Source organism: Humulus lupulus, chromosome 8 (assembly GCF_963169125.1).
Source record: "Humulus lupulus chromosome 8, drHumLupu1.1, whole genome shotgun sequence".
Taxonomy (NCBI): domain Eukaryota; kingdom Viridiplantae; phylum Streptophyta; class Magnoliopsida; order Rosales; family Cannabaceae; genus Humulus; species Humulus lupulus.
Window position 1 is genome coordinate 7,468,641 of NC_084800.1, and position 24,796 is coordinate 7,493,436.

The 24,796-nt window shown below is 32.3% G+C and overlaps 1 protein-coding gene across 1 annotated transcript in view; it reads left to right on the forward strand.

Moving 5' to 3' along the window:
• The first annotated feature begins 14,569 nt into the window (after positions 1-14,569).
• The window catches only part of LOC133794956 (probable LRR receptor-like serine/threonine-protein kinase At1g51880), a 29,258-nt gene continuing 19,031 nt past the window's right edge, over positions 14,570-24,796 (forward strand). Inside the window, exons 1-6 of the mRNA XM_062232397.1 lie at positions 14,570-14,839; positions 16,181-16,255; positions 21,094-21,184; positions 21,468-22,029; positions 22,170-22,654; positions 22,773-22,908. Coding sequence (XP_062088381.1) covers positions 14,570-14,839; positions 16,181-16,255; positions 21,094-21,184; positions 21,468-22,029; positions 22,170-22,654; positions 22,773-22,908 — 1,619 coding nt within the window. The remainder of the gene's footprint in view (positions 14,840-16,180; positions 16,256-21,093; positions 21,185-21,467; positions 22,030-22,169; positions 22,655-22,772; positions 22,909-24,796) is intronic.

Below are 24,796 nucleotides of genomic sequence, written 5' to 3' on the forward strand. Positions count from 1 at the left end.
CCATCTTGTACTTTTGTATCAATAAAGCAATCTTAGTTTGAATCTTCAAAGGTGAACACGTGAAATTAAGACTTTAATCACAAATTAAACACCTATTTCATATTTTCTCATCAACAACCATAAAGTGGACACATTAAACATATGTCTACCATACTAATAAGCTTTTGTTGATTATGAACATAAATCATACCACTGAAGTTCCGAAAAACAAAAAAATTCGCTTCGATGAAGTGTACGAGTACATTTACTAACTAAAAGTCACTAATAAATATTCACTAACGGAATGCCTGGAAATCCCTAATTAGGTCTAAGGGTCAGATTAGTAGGCCGTGAGGGCCATAACTGATTTATTATCTCATTTAACTATTACATGCATGTTTATGTGAAATATATTATAAGATGATGTTAAATGCATGCATGCGGGTCAAAATTTCCTCTCAGGGGTATTTTGGTAATTTGCCCCGTTGAGAGCGTAATTGTACAATTGTATTCACGTAGGTGAACTGTTGATGAGACCACATTATAATGTGGATTTTTTCAAGCTATTCGGCATGAGACGATCTTCGAATTCAAATTATCGGTTTGGTCATAACATGGTTGAGTTCGGGGCTCGGGGTGCGTGTCGGGGTGATTTGATGATTAGAGAGTTACCGGGAATAAAAGGGCAATGGATATAATTTTATTAGTATTTCAGAATAACAGGAATTTGAGAGTGTTAATTATGATTAAAGAGATAGGTGGAACATGACTGTTTTGCCCTTCGGGGTCTTTAAGGATGAATTAAGCATGGAGGGTATTTTGGTCATTTGACCTAGCCTATATATAGGTTGAAGGCTGTACAAATAGAACCAAAAACTAAATTTTTAATCATTATGAACAAAATTGAGACATTAGTCACAAAATAGAGACATTACTCACAAAATAAATTGTATGATTACGCCTTTCATGTACAAAATTAATAATTGTACCACTCAATTATCAACAAATTGACTTTTATGGGTCAACAAACATGAAATCAACCACCAATTTGTTACCTTCTCATTATCTTACATCATTTCTTACAATCCATGATTGTCCATTTTTGACAGACAAATGCACACTCAGGAGCATGAGTAGTAGAACTATCGGGGGACATTTTTTCTGGTTACTGCGCATTCGCCCCTACTTGATCCCACAAATGGGGATACCATTGCCTGAGCTTCATTCCCTACGACACTCTCACTCCATGTGTAACGACCCAAAATTGGTAATAGGGTTTAGCACCTTCATTAGCGTGCTGGGAGGGCATAATTGGTTTATGTATGTGTTTATTTGGTTAAATGTGTGAAATTGCACTACTACAATCTGGACATCAGTCATCGGCCATGAGAAGTCGGTTCTACTTAAACTGACTTACCACATGTTCATAAGTCGGTTTACACAGAACCGACCTACCATGTATAATAAAGGTAAGTATGGGAGGTTGGTTACGCAGGAACCGACCTACCATGTTGACATGGTATGTCGGTTCACATTGAACCGACCTCCCATGCTTGAAGATGTCATAGTAAGTCGGTTCCTGCAAAACTGACATGCCATGTTAATCATGGTAGGCCAGTTCTGTGTGGACTGAATTACTATGTCCTACATTTCTAACATGTTAGGTCTGTACTATATGAACTGACTTATCATGTCACATTTTTATTTATTTTACATTATTTGAATTTTAAAATACAATAATTTATTTAGTAGTGTATGAAATAAATGTAAAAAATTTATATTTATTTATCTACATTATAATGTTTTGAAATATAAATAGATGAATCAAATAAATCTATTATTTATAATATAAAAAATAATTATATTTTATAATGAAAAAAATATTTTAATTGAATAGTATTTATAATTTAAAATAAAAAAAAACTTTATAAATATTTTAATGTATTTAATTAATATTTTTTTAAATGACATGGTAAGTCAGTTGTGTGGGAACTGACTTTTCATGTGACATGGTAGGTCAGTTCTATGGACTGACCTATCATTTCATTATAAAAATATATTATTAAATATAATCTAATTTGTTTTTGTATTATTTGAATTTTAAAATGTATTACTTTATCAAACAATACATATATATATAATTGATTTGTGAATGCAATAAGTGTAAAAAATATATACTTATTAATATTACATATATTATAATTTTTTAAATATTAATTAATTAATTATTTGGAATTAAAAAATTTTAATTTAGTTTTTAATAAGAAAATATTTTAATTTATAAATAGCATATTTATAAATATTAGAAAAAAAAATAAACTAAATAAGTTGGAGATTTATAATTTTAAAATAAAATATCAACATATTAAAGTTATATATTTTTTAATTTTAACATCATAAGTCGGTTCTAGAACAGACATATCATGCTGCATCATAAGTCGATTACTAATGGGCTGACTTACCATGTTAAAATTATATATTTGTAGTTTTAACAGCATAAGTCAGTTCTAGAAATAACTTATGATGCTACATCATATGTCAGTTGCTATTGGAGACATACCATGTTAAAATTAGGGTGGAAAAAAAACACAAATAAAATTGAGTATCTCGCGCATACTCTTCATCTTCACTGTACACCCCGCTAAATTTTTTTCTTCTCGTCTTCTTCATTCCGCAGCTTTGGTCACTCAGCTTCTTGTCTTCTTCATTCCGCATACCGTTCGGCAAGTATATGGTAATAATAGGAGACAACAACGCTCCCACTCACTCCTCCATGCAATCATCTCTGTCCTGTCGACAATCCTTTTTGCCGTCATACCCGCCGACTCCGAGTGCTGCCGTCGCTTGTTTTTTCCTAATTGGAGATAAGGTTTCCATTGGGAGATGAGGCTTTCTTTTTCCCTCTTGGAAGTTGAGATCTTTATTTGTCAGTCACTTGGATTTATTGAGATCTTTTTCTCTAGCATTTAATAATAGTGGACAGGATTTCATAGTTGAAGTTCCTTAGGAATTTTCTCCCTGCATTTTTCTTGTGCTTTTCATAATTTATATATTTATCCAAAAATTCTCCACATCATTTCTTACATTGCAGCATATCCATCTCCACCTGAAGTTGGTCTTGTGATGCACTATTAGAAATTACTATTTTTATTCCATTAACCTCAAGTAATGATGTTTTTTTTGACCATTTAGGCTTTTTTTTAAGCTTTCTCCCCTGACATGGGAGAGATCATAAAGAAGCGTATTTTGGTTCTGTTAGTCTACTGGTGTTCAATTTTTTTTCCCCTCAGCCTTTGTTTGTCTGATAGGTACGTTGATACTTACATACTTAATTTGACTTGTTGCAGACTTGGAAGCTTGTGTGTTGTTGGAGGAGACCTTGAAGAACTTTGAGCACATTCTAGTCATAATATCACATTCCCAGGATTTTCTAAATGGAGTGTGCACAAACATTTTTTGACAGCACGAGCTTCATTTCCGGGAGCTGAGCCTGAGCTCGGTATATATTTTTGTATCGATATGATGGTTGATTTGTTTATTCATCATCATCATTTTTTGTTTCTCACTAAGTGAACTGTCGTTGCCATCATGCTCTTAAAATGTTTGATACAATTACTGAATGACATTTTAGAGTAGTTATTGCGAAAAAGAAAATTAAGAAAATTGTTGATAACTCATGATCTCCATCTCCTCTCCTCTCGTGTTCTTGCCATCAGCCATATGGTATTGATAAAGTGTGGTTTCACTCTGAATTTTTTATAGACATATATATTTAAATGTTTGAGTGTGACTGTTACGAGGCCGAATTTCTGAATTTCTGGGGTTTGTTTTCTTCCCAGGAGTTTGATTTGGCCTTTAATCTGTGTATAACTATATATATATTGTTTATTGTTTGTTATGGGTTTCTCTTTTGCTTAGGTTAAGGTTATTTATTAGTTAACCTTGAGTCCTGAGCAACCGGAGCGAGTAGCACCGAATATCTTTAAGAGAATTTTTTGAGTTTCATGGGACTTTTGTGGTGTCTGATGCTATTCCGTATCTAAGGTGGTTGGACTTGGGAGGCTATGAGAAAGCAATGAAAAAGACTGCGACAGAGCTTGATGAATTGGCTCAAGTTTGGCTTGAGGAGCATAAGAGAAAAAATGTTGATCATAATGGTGGAGTAGTACTTAATAGTAACAAGGAGAATGATTTCATGGACGTGATGCTTTCCATTCTTGATGACGGCGAATTGGGAGTTTCCAGCTACGATGCTGATACAATCAACAAAGCTTCATCTCTGGTACGTCGAACTATTCCCTTTTGATATTGTTTTTTCCTTGTTTGTTCGAGCTCTAACTAGATAACTTATATATTAATGGCGGCTAATCAAAATCTTTATATATATATATATACGTTAAACATATAGATAAAATTACATGGTACAATGGGCTAAAGTGATCTCGTTAGCACCCATTAATGATAGCCATTTAAACTTACTAGAAGTATAAATAACCAAAGCATTGTAAACTAAATTATGTGTTTAGAATGGAGATGAAAACCATCCATGCATTATATTGCCATTAGTTCCTAGATTATTTTTTTTTTAAAGGAATTAATTCCAAGATTATATACAGCTAATTTTTCACAATAATAAACACCAGCAACCAAGATAAATAAATAACCTTAACTAATAAATAATTACTTTATTTACTTTTTTATTGCAGATACAGCCCTTTCGGCCTTGAGGTCCTGTAAAGGGTCATATTTTCAATATTGGGGTCTACACGATAAAGCTTCTAAAGGGATCACACTTTGGGTATGTAGCTAGCCAGCTTATAAAGCTATTCTTATATTGGTACTTTTTTTTTTCTTTTCACCATTGATTGTTTTTAAACTTGGGTGGCTCGTATGAATGGAATCTATTTATATATATGTATATACAATTGAGGTTTTATTTTTCAATTATATTTTTTTATTACTCTAAATTTTTGCTGAATTTCTGTAAATATTTTGCTTTTCCCTTCGGATTATCCCAGTTTAGTCCACCTTCTTCAGAGTCATTAATATATATGTAACTATTGGTAAATGCTCTGCAGGTGTTTGATAAAATAATTCTAAGAAAATATAGAATCTACAATGCTTTGTTTTATTATTTATAAGCCTTAAAGTCTTAAATACATAAAAACTTCCCAGCTTCTCGGGGATCGGTAAAATACCTCCCCTGAGATTCCATACACCCCAAAACTTCCTCAGCTTCTCGGGGATCAGTAGCTCTGCCATTTTCTTGGCCTTAAGAAAATTAAGTCTAATTGATCATCATCATCATCATCATATTAAGTATCTGTATATTCATTATTCATACGTACAATGTAGTTCCAAAAATAATTGATCTCTTGGTATTTTTATTACACACATTGATACGAGTGGTTTCTTAGAAATCAATATTTTCTGTTTCAGCTAGGGCTCTTGTGATAAATATCATGTATTCCTTTGCCTTTGCTTGAGCAGTGACTCGTGTAGACTACTGTGGCAATTTGGATGATATAAGCTATGTTGTCATATTGATTGTATTTGCTTCAGAAGTGAAGCTTTAATCAAGTCTATGAAGAAAACCTAAGAACATGCAGATATGTTGACATTGAAACAAATGTCAATGCAATTATGCTTGTTGGGAAGGGAATGAACCGTCAAGGTACATAATTATTCTTCTTGATGATTTATATTCCAGTTCATAATTACAAGTCCGATATTCATTTCATAATAGTTATATATGTCTATATATACTTGTACTGTTTAAATATGTTTGTGTTTGAGAACTTTTCCCTAGTGTGGTAGTGTCTTGCTCATTTTCTGTATGTCATTTGATTTGTTGTATTTTCTAGTGACAGCTTTTCATTGGCTAAAAAGTTATTGCTGAATATCTTGTCATGCTTTGTAATCATACATTGGGTTTTAAATGATTTATAGATTAATAGCTTTGACCATTAGCTTCCTTTTCCTTTTGTCCTCTTGAATACTTTATTATTTTGCTGCAAATTTCCACTTTTAGATACATTTTCTTTTCTAAGGTACTAAACAAGTTCACTCTTAACTGATCTAGATTTTGGCATCTCAAAAGGTATTTCAACCGAAGCCAAAGAAGTTCTAACAGTGACAAAGAACCTGGATTTGAAAGTGATAAAGCTAGAAAACCACTTAAATATGTGGCTGCATATGATATGATGGTATGTTTCTATGAAAACATGAGTTCATACTTCAACATATAAAAAAAATGTTATGTTTTCCCTACCTTAAAAAGCATGGTCATTTCATGTTGTATTTTGTATTGAACATTAGGTATGAGTAGATTCTAATATTACGTTTACTCTATTCTTGTACAGTTATGGAATGTTACTTTTATCATTTGTTAAAATGCAAGGATAAATGGTAACTTGAAATACATACTTTTCAAGTTACCATTTAAGCCATTTCAAGTTAACTTGATTCTGCCCTTGGTAAAGCCATTGCAGCTTCTTTCGCTATTGGTGCCTTATTGTTATAGCATCTTTGAAATATTTCATCTTGTATTATGAAAGCTTGCTCTGCCCTTGGCAAGGCCATAGCAACTTTTATTTCTTGGGCTAAGAATTATTTTCTTTTAAGACCCATGATTATTTTTGATCCAATAATCCCTATTTTCATTGCAGATTTTTACAGAATTATATTAAAAAATTCTTAAGATGATATTGATGATCTTGTAAAATCTCATTTATTTGATTTAGGTTTTACTCTGATCTTGTATAATCATACGTATTGGTGTTTCATGTGAGATTAAAGCTTGTTTGAGTAAAGTTAAAGCGGTGTAATTAGAAGAATGTGAATATATATATGCATTGCATGACATGTACAAATATATATATATACAATGTGGTACTATTTAATTAATGACAAACTCTGTTTCTTGTATGACTCATGCCCCATGCATAAATATATATTTATATAATATTTATATACGTAATGTCACAATCAATGTTTTATTATATAATTACATGATTAATAAATTAATCCCTCCTTTTTAACCTTTTCTTTTCCTTGTTCGTGGGACCATTGTAAGAGTCCATCTTTTAAGACATGGATGATCCTCTCCTTTTTATTTTATTTGTGTTTTTATTAGTAGTAATTAATAATAATAATAATAATAATAATAATAATAAAGCAGATCTGGCAGTTAATAGAAGAGATAGCCATATTAATATGTGGTCCACTCAATCATAATACAAATACATATATATTCACTAAATTGTATAGATGAGTAAAGTAAATATAGATATAGTAGAATAGAGAATAAAGATTGATAGGACTAGACCAGAGAGACAATGGGCAATAAAAATAAAATAAAATAAATTGAATGATAGTAAGCCATATGTTGTTTCGGCTTACTAGCTCCTTGTTTTGGATTTCTATTTTGATTAATTTTACTATTTATTATTTAATTTTGGTGTGTGCATGTAATTTTGTTTTGATTTATAATCACCAATGACCTTAATTTTTATTTTTCTAGTAATCTTTAAGGTATTAATTTAATTTTTTAGGGTGGAAATATTAGCAAGGATCATTGCCAAGTGAATTAATTTGCTTGATTATTGTTAATTGCAAGAGGTACGTATGTTCTCTTAATTTTTTTATAAATATTATTATAAAAATGTTAGAGGAGTTTGAATATCTTAAATATTCATCCATAGTGAAGTAGGTTTTGAGATTAAAAGTGTGTGTTGCGGTGATAATGGAAGGTTGAGAACTTGTGTATTTTAGTGAAGTAGTTTCTGGGAAATTTATTTGTGTGCTGCGGAGATATAAGGAAGAAACTTATTGTGTGTTGTTTGAATTGCTTGATTCTCTATTGATAGATGGTTAGGTTACTATTACAAGGGAAATGTTGCCCAAATTCATCTAGAATTATGTTTTATTTTCTTATATTTAAATTATGTTGTGCTTGCATTGTTCTTGTTTGATTGGTATAGGGAAGCTCTGTCAAAATTTGAGTTAAAAAGATAGTGTATTAATAAAAATATGACAGCACTAAAAACTTGTTATGGGAATTTTCTACGTGCAGGAGGATTTTAGTCCAATTTTAGAGAAACCTCTGTTGAATTTTTTCTAGGAAATGGACAAGAGTTGGATAACAAAGGACAGACTTTCAAAAGAGTATGAAGAGGGAGTCGATAGCTTTATTAAGTTAGCCTTAGAAAATACAACAGATCCTTCTAGAGTTCATTGTCCCTGTAGAAAATGTTCAAATTTGAAAAAAAATAGACATAATGGAGATAAAGAGTCATCTATACTTTAACGGAATGGACCAAATATATGTCAAGTGGATTTGGCATGGAGAAGAATATGACTCTAACAATAATGTTCGCAATGAAAGAAAGAAATTTAATCAAGTATTTGATGACCCTATAGAGATGGTGAGATATGCAGATGAACATTTTGTTGATAAGCCTGAAGAATTTTTAAAAATTTTAGAAGATGTAGAGAAACCAATATTCTCGGGGGCACTTTTGTCAAAATTGGTTGTTTTAGTAAAACTATACAACTTGAAAGCTGGTAGTGGTTGGAGTGACAAAAATTTCACAAAGTTATTAACTTTATTGAAAGAAAATTTACCAAAAGACAATGAATTGCCTTCCTCGCTTTATGAAGCAAAAAAAAAAAAACATTGTGCACATTAGTGTCTTTCAACATTTACGCACAAATAATGCGAAAACTAAGAAAGTTGCGTGGAGAACAATTAAGTTTCCTCGTCAACCATTACAATCAGTACAATGTGGATTCTATGTTATGAGAATGATGAAGGACTTCGTGACAAATGAATTTTCAATGCGATGGCTAACTAGTAACGTAAGTGAAAATATTCATTATTAAAGTTCTAGCTTTACCTTAAGATTAAGTATATTCATTCAACTCATGCAATGAATTTTGTTTTAGTGTGGCGGGAAGAACTATTACACAAAGTATGAGATCAATGAAGTACGTGAATAATGGGCACAATGCGTCATGGATTTGATGCGTACTACATAGGTCCACCCACTTTTGTTAACTTAGAATTTTAATGAGATATACTTACAATGTTAACTTAAACTTTCTTGAAGATATACACACTTTTGTTTTCCAACTATAGTTTACAATGCTTATATGAGTCATTTTGTAATTAACTTAAGACTTGTTATTTTAGATACTTAGTTCAAATTCTAGTATTTTATATTATTGTGATATATGTTTTGTTTTGTTCAGTTTGTTTGTATAAAAAGCATGATTTGTTTTGGGCGTAATACACTTTTTAAGAAAAAAATACCATAAGTCGATTCTACTAAAACTGACAATAGATGTCTACACCATAAGTCGGCTGTGAATCGACATATCATGTTTTACACCAGAGGTCAGTGTACAACCGACCTAGATGTCAGTTTGCAACCGACGTACCATGTCTTACACCAGATGTCGGTTTTCCACCGACGTACCATGTCTTACACCAAATGTCGGTTTGGCGCCAACTGACCTACCACATTTTTACATCATAAGTCACTGCATGGGAAGTCAGTTCCCAACCGACTTATGAACATTCAGATGTCAGCTTTTAACCGACTTATCATGTAATTTTTGTAGTAGTGTTGATGGCATGTATGATTAATATGATTATGTGAGTATATTAAATGAATGTTTATGGTTATTAAATATGCATGTGGGGCCTCTACTGTTCATACTGGCATACTTGTAATTTTGGCCCGTTAAGGGAATAAATGCAGTTATATGTGATAAATGGTTGAGACAATATTATTATGTGGATATATTTGCAGTACATGGCTCGAGGGAACATAATGGAGCAGATTGGCGAAGTAGTCACAACGAGGTTTACTACCCGCCTCTTCCACAAGGGGAAAACAGTCTTTGTCTCCCATTTCGCACTAATCCTGAAAAAGTCCTATAAATTCCCAATTAATCCCGACATACCAAAATAATCACTAAATAATTACCCGTTACCTGTTGAATCTCAAATGTACACTAAGTTCCCCAAAATACCACTACGCTCACCCTGATACTGCATCAGACCAGCATCTAACTATTCCGCTAATCCACTCCGTAGGATCGCTCTAATGCCCTGAAATCCTTAATGCGGTTTGATGGTTAGATTAGTAGACCGGAGGGCCATAATTGATTTATTATGCCATTAAATGATTTCGTGCATATTTATCTCAATTATATTATAATATGATGTTAAATGGATCCATGTGGGTCCACATTTCTTGATAGGGGCATTTTGGTAATTTGACCTGTGGAGGGCATAATTGTGTATTTTCATGCATGTTGGTGAACTATTATTGATGCCACATCACAATGTGGATTTTTTTTAGCCATTCGGCATGACACGATATTTGAATATAAATTAACGGTTTGGTCATAACAGGTTTGAATTCGGGGCTCGGGGTGAGTCTCGAGGTGGTTCGATGATTAGAGCATTTCCGGGAATTAAAGGGTAAAGGGATATGATTTTATTGGTAATTGAGAATAGTGGGAATTGGAGAGTGTTAATTATGATTAACGAGATAAGTGTAAAAGGACAGTTTTGCCCTTGGGGCGTGTGAAGAGGTTTTGAAATGAGTTCGAAGGGGAAAAATAGGGATTTTTGCCTGAGTTTCAAGTGGGGCCGCGGATCTGTTCTGGAGCGCCACGACCCAACCTCATTGAAGAGGGAGGGAGAAGCTGCTGGGTCATTGGGCCACGGCATGAAGAAGGACGGCCGCGCCCCGTGTTGGGGAAATGGATTTGTGGCCGTCTCTGTTTAGGGAGGCGGGCCGCGGCATGGTTTTCCACCTTAACCTATTAATAAAAGCTACAACCACGTTTATAACCAAATAGCTCGATTAGCGAGTTAAGTACGATTCAAAGTTCACAGTAACGGTCCTGGAGTAACCAGGGCGTTACAATCGCTTCAAGCCGACATCACAAATGCATTCACAAAATAATCAGACCCTCAATCATTTAACACACATACTCAAATTTATACCCTCAACAAGTCAAAATTACAAACATGGCCTTATTAACAATAACGAACCCACATGCATATGTAATACACGTAAACATGCACATATCCACATATTCAACCACGTAAATCATGTATGCGACGTACTCACACATTTATTCAATTAATTCTACATAATTAATCTAATTATTCTCTCCAGCACCGTAAACAAGGCACTCAGCCTTAATACTAAATTCGGGACGTTACAGACTTACTCACTAATTCCTTTTACCAGTACGATACCCAAAGAAACTCTTACCAACACCTCACACACTCTCTCTCGTTTATCTATCCTGAACTTGGAGCTTTTGGGATTTGGTTTGGAGCAACTTAAAGCTTCACTTACACAATTGAGGTAAGGTTATGCTCTGTTTATTTTTTTTATATGAATTACATGCAGTTGTTTAAGTTTTAGCAGAGTTTTAAACCAATGGCTGGGTTTTTATTTGGGTTAGAGATTGGGTTTGGTTTTTAAATAATTTTTTAATTAAATTTACTATAATATATGTTGAATTTTTTTTTAATTTTATCATTCATTTAGTAATATCTTTGTGGAGAACTCATTTACTAATCTATATTTTCAACAATTGAGGAAAATATATTAATTTATATATTCAATGGGACCTATGTATTTTTTTATAAAATATTATCATATAAATTTAGCGAATTATTAATTTACAACATAGTCCCCGACTCGGGACCAGACAATAGTATAATTTAAGCGAGATGATTAATTAATCGGGTATGAATTTGTAGATATTTTACTATATATATAAAACAATATATACAGGCTAATAAATTAAAATAATTGTTCATGTCGCCATTTAGAAAATTAAATTATACATCGTAATAATTGAAATCATAATCAAAATATTTAGTTTATTTAACTTCGACATTAATCCTTCTACTAATTTATGTTAAATGTTGTTCGAAGTGGTATTTTTGAAATACAAAAATATTTTTTCGGTGTACCATATTGGGTCCATTACAAAAAAAAAAATGTATATCATATTAGGCCCATTAAAGCCCGAACTCTTCCTAAGCCTCCAAACTCCAACAATGAAAGCATTAGCAGTCTCCCATATGACTTCAACAGTCAAGATAATTTAATGCAAAAAACGTGTGTTGCAAGCAATACATTTCTTATGCCAGGGCAATGCCGTCACATACATTATAAAGAGGCATGTGATTCGACAGCTCCACAGAGTAGCCATCATTCCCTAGGGTCTTACATCTAAGACCAACTATTCCATTTGTAAACACCTCAGGCAATTCGTTAAGTTTAGTTCAGTTACCCATTTCAAAAGGCTTCCCATTTCATATTCTCCATCTTCAGAAATAGTTATTCCGACAAAACAAAAATATGCCATTCAAGACCTTCGCTAACCGCTGACGAAGAAATGCCGGTCAACGGCGGGAGGAGGAAGGTGAGTCGTATCCGCCTGCGTCGGTCGTCTGTGAAACGATGGAACAGAAGAAACCTAGTCGAAGGCCAGGAAAAAAAGTGGTCTCCACTACCGAAAGCTCAACCATCGGAAGGTGACTGTATGACTCAACCTTTGCCCAAGTGAGGTCAGAAGTTTATTCTTTTTAAAAAAAAATGTAGTTTTAGGTGTAATAAGTAGTGATTTGGTGTTTAAGTGGCCTTTTCATAGTGCTATTTAAGTCTCTTCATTTAGTCACTACTTTTTTTGTTTTAATTATTTCAGTGTAATGAAGGACGACCAAGAAGAAATGAATATGTTGCATTTGAAGGACCATCTGCTCCAAGGACCAAATGAAATGCGTCGCCGGTGACCATATCGTCTTCCGACTTAGAGGTTTCAGATGCAGAGATAATCATGAGCCGAACCACTTTCCAAAATCTGACTTTCAGAATGTTGTTTAATCTGCGTACTGATGTGGAGGAAATCAAGAACAAAGGGTGTTGCCATTGTTGTAATGACAAATCAAAGGAGCCTCATACCGAAGTTCTTTCTCCATCTCCACCACATCGCCCCTCTAAGACCAAGTAAGCCATTTCCAGAAAAGACTGCTTTTGTGTATAGTCTAGTGATGTTTAATCAAGTGAAATCCTTTTACCTTATGTCTGTTTTTGAAAAGGAAAAAAATATCTAGTTTATATCTTATATCAGGTTGTAATGTAAACATGTATTACGAACAACATCCTCGTGTGAAACTCTTTAAATCGGTTCAAATTATAAAAGTAAAGTAATTTTGTGTTGTTTATGATTACGATTACATGCTTCAATTAACACCTTATACAATTTTTATTTCGTATTTAAAAACAAAATGAAATCATATTAATATTATTAACATGAACATATCCTTAATTGAATCAACCCTAAATTTCACCCTAAGAAACATGGTTATGAAACGAGACAAAAAATACTTGTTTTCATAAAATATGATAGTGAAAATGAATTTGAATTAAATTTATGTTGAACTTTATCAACTTATGCATCTAGAGTTTAGGGAGGATGACATACGACATACACGTTCCTACATAGAATGCATGAGCAAATATTTGGTTCCCACCGTGCCATGGGATTAAACTTTGGAGGATGCAAGACAAACTTAATACCAAATACATATACCAACTTTTAATATCAGCCAAGAATCAACTTTTAATTGTACAAATATATTGTTATTTCTATGGGGGCATAAATTAACTTAGTATGCTGGATCTTTCCTATATTACTTATGAATGAGGCAGGCCACTAAAACAAAAATTGGGTCAACAAAAATTAATTGTTATGTGCTAGTAGAGGTTCTGCACTCCAACTTATTTAAAGCTCCCAATTTGTAAAGAACAAGTTGCACAGAACATACTTCTTCCATAAATATTAGCAAAGTAATAAGAAAACAAAATCATCTCCATTGGGGTAAGATTGAGCTGCATATGGTCATGTTGATGGCCCAACAACCATCCATTGAAATTGAATCAATTGGGCTCATTTCTGAAGGAAGCTAAGCGACCACTCCAAATACAAAAGGTAATTTCAAAATAACTACCCATATCTACTGCATTCAACCTTGGTCAGTACTTTACACTTTCATCTCACCTCATTTCCCAATTTCAAAATCTTATATTTCATTTCATTTTATTTCCCATTTGCGAAATCTCAATCTTCGTTGTATTTTTCCAACTCCAAATTTTATTTAGTGTCATCAAAAAATTATGAAAGAAAAACTTTTCAGAAAAGGACTTGATTAATCACTGTACTATTAATTTCAAAGTGGGCCTTACTTTGGTAGCCCATATATATATCCCAAAGTTGTTCACAATAAAAGCAAAATAAGTAGCCTTCCTGGTCTGGGCTAAGAAAAAATGGCATTTTCTAAACAAATTTCGTGTGGTAGATCATACTCATCAATTGAATCCAATTTTTTTTTTGTTACACTGCAATACGTTATTCCCCTCCTTATGAGATAATTTTAATCGATTTATAGGTCCTAATAATTTTTTTCTTTGCCTGACAGTATTAATGCATCATTAATTTATTCAAGTTAGAGTAAGTACGAACATTCCAATCTCAACAAGATTAAATAATGTCCAACGATGAAACAAATTTTCAGGACATTAAACCAATTCAATTAATTGACAGTATAAAAACAGAGAATTGCGCTTATGACCCACAGAAGGACAAGATCCCAACACACTTATTGCGACATGTCTCACTTGCAAAGCGTCACACAGAGCCATGTCCACTGCCATTTCCAACTGCGAGATACTCAAGATTTAGAAATGCTAACGGAAGACATGCAATTTTTGTATTTGACGAAGGACAATGTGGTGTATATGATATTGTTACAAATTCGGTAAGTTGCTAAACTCACCCCTTAATATTCAAATTATTAATTGTTATTCACATTTTCAACAACATTTTATCTAGCCATTCAATAATTTACTTTATGATAAGTGGCCTTGCAGGTGATACTTTCTGTGTTCAAAAAAAGGTTTTGAGAAGGTATTGTATGAAAAAACTCCTACCATCTGCTATATCGAATGGAGTAGCCATCACAACGACAGGATGCTCTGATCAATATGAATCTATAACTATGTACACAAATGGCTTCCAAAAAATTGCTGGATTTGCAAGCTGGGAAGACCACCCATTCTCATGCCTATTCACATATGTGCACAAAAATTGTACAAATCAAAACCAACCTCAACAGGAGACGTACCACTGCCACGCGGCCAGTCAGAACCTTTTGTTGTACAGAAACATCAAAGATAAATTCATAAAATTTATTGATCTAAGAAATGGGGGATATTAAAATGCACAGCGATGTTGGACTTCCCATACAACCAATCCAATTCTCAAAACCAATTGCCTGGAGTACCAATGAATGTGTTATACTACACTCTAGCCACGGATTACGAATATGGGACTTGTTTTGTAATAGGGCCGTACAAATAAGACATCTTCCATCAGTGGGAAACACAATTAAGGCATTCACAACCATTAAAGACTTCAACGACAACCAAATCCATCTTCATAACAGGTACTACTTTTTTCTTAACCTAATCTTTGATATTCATCATTACTCTCTTCGAGTTTTGTATTGTTCAACTAACTTGACTTGAAATTATGTACATTGTGAAATTCTCTTTTGGGTCTTTCCAGAGTGTGAACTAATGAACAATTTTGATGTACAAAAAATACAAATTAGATGCAGTATGCATTCCTCTACATCAACTGATTGGACTAAAACTCTCATCATTGTATCACGTAAGGTTAAAATCTCTTGGCCTACTATTTGCTCCCGAACTTTCTAAAATTGGACTTAAGCACAGTTCAACTGTCACAATAGAAAGCAGTAATAAATGCAGTTTCAGTATTTGCCAATTTTAGTGGTTCAAAACGATCTTTACACTCAAGCTAGTAAATAGACTCATCTTAGACGTCATCTTCTATTCAACTTTGACAAATGTTGTTCTGGGTTCTTGTATTATGTTGGTGAGAGTTTGAAAATTAAAAACAAACTTCTTATTCAAATTATATAACTTTGTATTCATCTAGATTTGTGCTTACTAAAGAGTGTTAGTCCCATCCACTTGATTTAGGCCATACTTGTTTGAACCAAGTAAATTTCTTATGTTGTTAACATGAGTATCATTTATCTAATTCTCATTTTGTCTAAAAAATGTATTACTAGTGCACTATTGTCAACATGAGTAATGAAGTAAATAAAGCTCTCTATGATGATCATGAGACAACTAAGGCTCATGAGGTGTGCTCATTCAATTCCAGTCATTGTTGAATATTTTTTACTCTTTTACTTTCAGCTACAACATTATTACTCACCACTCAATTAAATATTACTTACTAGCATAAAAATGTTACTTATACAAAAAAAAAAAAACAATATTACTCCAAGGTTTTTTACTTTTTCATAAAACGTTATTATTGACCATTTCATTAAACATTACTTAGCCGCATCAAAAAATTACTTACCCAATATAATAAATAAGTTCAAACACAATACATATTTTATCTTATTGCCCTCGATTGTACAATTTTTGGACTGCAAATTACTTTATTGTCCTTACGTTTCATAGTCATGCCAGCACAACTTCTTTCATCCCGTTTACATAACCAGTTCATCAAGTATAAAGTTTAAAAAAGAAAAACACCAAAATTGTTCAAAACTTGACAATTGGAAAATTAATTGAGTCCTACTATAATTTTGTAAGTTCAAAGCTTAGATTACACAACCGTGATTGGGGATGTTCTACTATAACACATATTCGTACAATCGACACATCCCAATTACTTGACCCCATCTTCCATGCAAGCAATAACAAATTATTAATTTCCTCGTCAACTAAGCCGCCAACGTGGTTTGCAATTTAAACCTATGTACTTCACCGTACATGTCAAATGAACTTACAAAAGTATAGTATGAATGATTCATCAATTAATCATCTTTTTATATTGTATGAGATAAAATTTTAGTCTCCATTTATGATAGAAATATTTTAATCACACTTCTTTTAACGAAGTAGTGACTCCTAATCGAGCAACCATACAAATATTATAACTTAAATATGGTACGTTTAGTGGTATTATTATTATTATACTCTAATTGTGTTACACATTAGGAGATTATAAAATAATGTATGCAAAGGGAAAGTCTTACATACCAAATACCATTTAATGGCCAAAATTCATTCTAAATTAACTATAAAGCTACATAATCAATGATAATTCATTCTTCTAACCATTAAACAAGTCAAACAAAACTGAGATATTCACTAAGACAATTCATTTGTTACTCGCAAAAAAACAAACAATAATTACTTTCGGTTTTTTTACTTTCACCTATTATGTTATTATACTAACCAATATGTTTGAACACAATACTAATTTTATCTTATTGCCCTCCACTGTAGACTTTTTTTACCTGCAAATTACTATTTTGCCCATACTTTTCAGACCATGATTTAATATTTTTTTACAACTGGTTTACATCACCGGCTCATCAAGTAAAAAAATGTAATAATAAAAATATCAAATAATTTAATAGCTTGACACTTGCAATTTTTTTGGGTCCCACTTGTTGGACTAAGTCCGGTGAGGGACTTAAGAACTTGCCTTAAAATAATACTTTTTTTTTTTTTTTTTTCCTGAGTCTCTACATAAGTCTTCGATTTTTTTTCCCTTTTTTATATAACAGTGTGACATATGTAAGCTAGTTATAAATTATGTAATAGTGGCATATTTAAGACTTAGTATGCGAAGGCACTAAGTCTTCGATTTTTTTCCCTTTTTTATATAAGTGTAGCATATGTAAGCTAGTTATAAATTATGTAATAGTGGCATATTTAAGACTTAGTATGAGAAGGCACTAAGTCTTCGATTCTTTTTTCCTTTTTTATATAATAGTGTGGCATATGTAAGCTAGTTAAAAATTATGTAATAGTGACATATTTAAGACTTAGTATGAAAAGGTACTAAGTCTTCGATTCTTTTCCCTTTATTTTTATATAATAGTGGCACATGTCATTACTACAAAAAAAGATTTTTTAGGACTAGCATTGCGAGTCCTCTATTTGACAGCCTTAAAAACTAAGGTTTTTTAGGACTCCCAAAAAAAATATTTTTAAGACTCGTGTTGAGAGTCCTAAAAATGTTTGCGAGTCCTAAAAACTCCCGTTGAGTGCCTTTAAGTAAGTTTTTAGGACTCGCACGACTCGCAACGCGAGTCCTAAAAAATCAGGTTGAGTGCCTTTAAGTAATTTTTTAGGACTCGCAATGTGAGTTCTAAAAGATCTCGTTGAGTGTTTTTAAATTAAGATTTTAGGACTTGTTTTGCATGCCCATAAAAGTAATTTTTTTTTAAAAAAAATGCAGCTACAATTCTCATTTTGATTTAAAAAAAATATATATCCATTTGAGAGTCCAAAATGTATTATATATTTTAGATTTCTAAAATTTTCAAAAGAAAATACAACAAAATAATTTTTTATTAATTACTCAAAAATATAATTTCAATATTTAGTTTACTCGGCTTACAAAATCATATTACATGATAATTTATACTACAATCAAATTCTATCATCACCAAATATTAAACAAGAAATGTATACAAAGTTAGTAAAATATATTTTTTATTCTAAAAACTTCTACCAATGTTTTCTAGTATTGCGCCAAAAAAATGCATCTCAATATAGACCTGCACATTATAAAAAAGTTCTTTAATTATTATTAGACTCATCAAACTTTTCAAAAGTTTGCTTAGAAACAATCAATCCATTGCAAGCTGATAATTAATATTAGAATATTGTATTTATAAAAAAAAATATACCTTTAGAAAATAAGCACGTCCAAAAGATCAAGGAAATTTGGGATAAGAAATATGTTTCGAGAGAGCTAGCCAAGCTTGTATTTGTTTACAAATTTCAACATTTTCTAATGATTAAATTTTAATCCTCATGCAACTAGGTATACATTATTAAGAGAAATACAAATTCATTTGAATTAAGACTGAAAAATGATTGTTTTAAACTTAAGATATAATGTACTAATCAAATGATCAATTACATATATCCACTATAAAAGAAATTTAAGTGCAAAACGTTAAAAATAGATGTCATTCTGCATAATGTCTAGATTTAGTATTTGAGTTTGGAAAGACTAAAGGAAATGTGCATGGTTCTTAATTAAATACAAAGCTAGTAGTTGTTATAACTGTGTACTTGTAAATTGCATGATGCAAAAATAACTTTTAAGTAATTTGGACGAAACATCTTAAAAACAAGATGAAGAAAAAGATGGGCAAACGTGTTAGAATATCAGTTTCTACAGTATCGGACCCCACACAAATGATGGTGTGGTTACATAGTCTATTTTATATTCAAGTAATGTTTATATAAATGTCTACCAAGTAGAGAGGTGGCCTTAATTATATGTAATATATAACATTTCGATTGACTATATAAAACATGCTTAAATGTGTCTCAAACCTTTAGATTTTGGAGCCTAATATTAAATATTATAGGATAAAACTTGGGACTTTCATCAAACATGTGCTATGCAAGAAAATTGTAGAACATGCATAAATTGCTATGATGATATAATCACACAACATAATCTGACTGAACAAAGCACAACATCAATTAACAGAAATATACTACATGAAAATTTAACAAAAAAATAGGTTTCAAAAAATCACATATTACATGAAAATTAAAACATAGTAAAATACACATCTTGCACTGAAAATAGAAGAAAAAGAGAAAAGCCAACATGTCACCATCTATAGAAAATCGAACAGCATATCTCCTAATTTACTAGCCTAGCCATCTGTCACATTCAACACCAACATGTCAAACAAATCAAACAGCACACATGTTCTCATCCATATATCACCGCAGCACACAGAATTCTCACAACCTACTTCACTACAGATGAATATCTAAGATATTCAAACTCCACTCAAATAATACAATTATCATTCAAAATAGTAAAATATTGAAAATTAAAAAAAAAATCAAATACATCACACCTCTTGCAATTAGCTACCGATTCAATGCTTTTAGACCAATCAAAATATTAACCTAAACATTATTACTATCATTATAAAAAATAAAAAAAGTTAGATGCATGTTCAACTTCTATTTTGTAAAAGTCTACCTTCTAAGCTAACAAACAAGAAATATGACACAGGACAGAAAATAAGCCAAATAAGCCAATCCCAAAATGCATAACCCACTATTGACAAAGCAATAGAAAATTGTATATTATTTCTTAAGTTTTGACGGTAGTGTCAAGTCATATGAAAGTTTATTCTACTTGAGAAATATAGTACATAGTTATAAATTTGTGTAACTGCCAATGTCTCGTAATATATCTGATTACATTCGTTATCTTTGAGCAAGTCGTGTAGCTATCCATTCTTTTATTTTTTTTATAATACAACTAAGTAGCTAGCTCTCCAAGTTGCTGTATTCTTTATATGAGAGAGAGAAAAATTCTTTATATGTAGTATGAATAACTAATTAATTGAAACTTTCCGCAATGGCGACTAGAATAAATAATTATATATATCTCAGTTGGTCGTGCTCCTGATCAAACATTTAATAAGGGTTGGTAACCATTTGGTATTTTATATTTTGGTAAAATATTATTTTTGTACCATTTGTTTTTAATAATATTTATATAGTACTCTGTATTTTAAAATCATACATATTTGGTATCCTAAACTCAAATTTAATTAATAAAGTTTTACCAATTTAATCAAACTGTTATCAATTATGTAAGTTCCAAATTTAAATTTAATTACTTAATTACATATAACTGATGATAGTTTGATCATATTGACAACATTTTATCTATCAAATCTGAATTTAGGGTATCAAATATGTATAATTTTAAAATATAAAGTACTATATAATTATTATTTAAAATAGAAGGTACAAAAATAATACTTTGCAAAATCATAAAATACTAAACGAGTAAATTCTCTAATAATAACAACTTTATTATATATCACACGCAAAAAAATTAACTATAAAAGCAAGAATACCCATATATATACGGTGCTTTGATATTGTGAGTATAGATCAGATTAAGTACATGGTGTTTCCTAAGCTTTTTCTTGTTGCAATATTGCAACTGGTCGCTCTATCACTTCTTAGTCAAGCTCAGGATCGTAAAGGTTATAAATATATATGTTATCTTTTTTTTCTTTTTTATAACTTTTGTTTTAACTAATTACAATTTAATATAATATGCATGCATGCATGCATTCTTTTTTCTCTTAATTTTATAAATCAAGGATATTGATATATCTTTTTCTTTGAAGAAAAATTTGTTTATGTAATTTGGGTTTGGTTTAGTTTTATCTAGTACTGAATAATATTTAAATTATTGATTAAAAATCAATAATTTATTCACTATTATAGGCTGAATGACAACAAAATATATATCTTAATTTTCAGGTTTCATTAGTATAGACTGTGGGACATCGGATTCGTCAACCTACACAGATGAAAAAACGAACATAGTTTACTCTTCAGACGCAGAGTTCATCGAAACTGGGGAAAACAAAGTGATATCACCAGATTACAAAGTGTTGAGCCATGATCAGCAGCTCTGGAATCTACGCTTCTTCCCTGAAGGGATCAGAAATTGTTATACCCTGAGACCTTCTCTAAGCAAAGGAAACAAGTATTTGATCCGAGCAAGGTTCTTGTATGGAAACTATGATGACAAAAACCAAATCCCGAAATTCGATTTGCATCTGGGAGTTGACTTGTGGACCACAGTTATAATTCAGGATACAAGTAGTACATTAGATACGGAAATCATACACTCCCTTTCTTCAGATCGCATACATGTTTGTCTAGTTAACATTGGCGATGGAACTCCATTCATATCAGCCTTAGAGCTAAGGCCTATTGAGAATGACGTTAATTATATTGCTGAAACTGGGGGGTCATCACTCCTGCTCCAAGATCGTTATGCTTTCTCTTTACCTGCAAAACAAGTAGTCAAGAAGAGGTTGATCGATTCCTCCCTCTTTAATTAAATAGTTATAATAACTGTTTATATTATTACAGCATATTGTGTTCGTTTAATTAATAATTAAAAGATTTTTTTCCCTGACTTAGTTTGTTTGATATATAAATAATAATTAGCAGGTTCAATGATGATGCCTATGATCGTTTATGGGAACAACTTGGTTGGGAACCATTTATTAAAGGCCCCTCGTCTACAAATGAGAACTCTATAAACAAGAACAGATTCGGAGTACCCTTCTCTGTCATGAACACTGCATTTGTACCAAACAAAAATAATCCTCGTTCTTTGGGAATTACTTGGACAAGTTTAGACAAAGGGAACAGTTACAAATTGTACTTTCACTTTACGGAACTAGAAGAGCTCCAAACAAACCAATCCAGAGAGTTCAACATCTCCATTAATGGAGCACTCTGGTTTACATCAATAACTCCCAAGTACTTATCTGAATTTACTGTATACAGCAAAGGAGGCGAGAGATTGGAATCGGGAAAACTGGAAATATCTCTCAACAGCACCGAGAATTCAACTTCACCACCCCTCATAAATGCATTGGAGGTTTATATGGTAAAGGAGCTCTCAGGAAGAGAAACAAATAAAAATGATGGTATGTATATACATGATCTCGACTCAAAGATTTATCATATTGATCTCTATGTTATATTTTCTTATTAGTTTATATCTCCCTGACGTTTTGTTTTATTGATAATCCATTACAATATTAGTGGATGCTATCTCAAATGTCAAATCGGTGTACCAATTGAATAAACTTAAGTGGCAGGGAGATCCTTGTGCCCCGGAAGATTACCAGTGGGACGGTCTGAACTGCAGTACTAATAATTCGCCGAGAATTATTTCCTTGTATGTCCTCTCTCTCTCTCTCTCTGTATATATATACTAGATACAATCAGATTGGAATATGCATGCTTAGTTTTATTTATAAAATTTATTAATTATTTTTATTAAATTTTTAATATCATATAAATTTTAAATAAATATTCTATTTTAATTAAATAATTTATTTATTTTTGTTCTAGTTTTTGAACTTGAGTGTGACAACAAGATATTATATATTATATGTTTGATGTAATATTAAATATTATAGGTGGATTTTAAATTTAAGTTTCTTGTTAGTTTTTTTAAAATAGCAATTTGTTGTTAATTTACAGTAGATTATATTATATATTTAATATGATATTGTACGTCCTAAAATTCAGCACGAGTCTTTTATTTAGCTCGTGTACAGCTGGCGAGTAAAGAACTGTAACAAAGGATCCATAAATCCGTACTTTCTCCACAAAGATAGCACGACTCCCCAGGACACTAACACGAGCTAGGAAATGCAAAGCGGTAAGCACAAGCTGGTAATGTTTATAAGGCATAGCACCCGTGACACGAGCTCACGATATATTCAGCTCGGGGAATGCTAGAGACTTGACATATCCTTGGATCTTTAGAAACCCGGATATGTTATATAGACATGCATGGTCAGACATAGCATGTCCGCGGATCTCTAAACACCCGGACACGTAAGATAATTGTGCGTGGCTAGGGATGACATGTTTGATTATCTCTGGGATCAATGATCGATTTTACCTAATGTTCAGACCATACCTTAGGATAAATTGTAATATTTATAATTAGTGTGGGAGAGATAACACTGAGGGTGAAGTCACGTGATGACCCCTAGGACTATCCAGGGATCTTCTCTATAAATATTAAGATCTTGGATAGGAAAGGGAGATGACTTTTTTTGTAATACAAAAACTCTGCGAAAATTTAGAGAGAGAAATAGTAATAATATTGACTCGTGGACTAGGTGGACTTTAACCACTGAACCACGTAAAAAAGATGAGTGTTCTTGAGAGTTATTGTTTGGTGCCCTTGAGTATCATTTTCTTATTGCGGTTTATCATTAAGCAGTAATTGATTATAGCTATTCTTTTTATAATTCACTGTTGGCGAAAAACCGTACCAATAGTTTGGTGCTCTCAATGAGAGTTGCAGACTAGTGCTTTCACCAAGATCCTAATCAAAGTTCACCATGGTGGTCACTCGATCGAGGCACGACAGTGAAATGGAACAACCTGGTGGACAGGAGGTTCACCATACTGCTATTTCCGATGAGCATAGCCCTGAGATCCAACACCGGTCGGGAAAGAAACCGATGGGCCATGATGACCTTGGGAGTTCAGCATCATTGCTGTCAAATCTGAACCTGGATTACTTGACTGCGGTAGAGCAGGAAAACATGCAGTTAAGAAGCCATTTGGCCAAAGCAAACAAGCAAATTGAAGAGGTTTTGGCTCGGCTACCCCCTCTTACAACCTACGCTAACGTCGCAAAGAAGCAAGGTGGGTCTCATAAGTCCCGCTGGGATTAGGGCTGGCAATTCGTGTAAACGTGTTTGATTCGTGTCGACACGATTATGACACGAAACGATTAAGGTAAACACGAACACAACACGATTATTAAACGTGTCAAAAATACGAACACGAACAGGACACAATTATTAAACAGGTCAATACGACACGAACACGATAACACGATTATGACACAATTCATCATAACTATATGAAAAAAATCATAAAACCTATGCAAATTATTCGTGTTCGACACGATTATGACATGACACGATTATTAAACAGGTCGACACGATTAAGGTAAACACGAACACAACACAATTATTAAACGTGTCAAAAACACAAACACGAACACGACACGATTATTAAACATGTCGCGTTCGTGC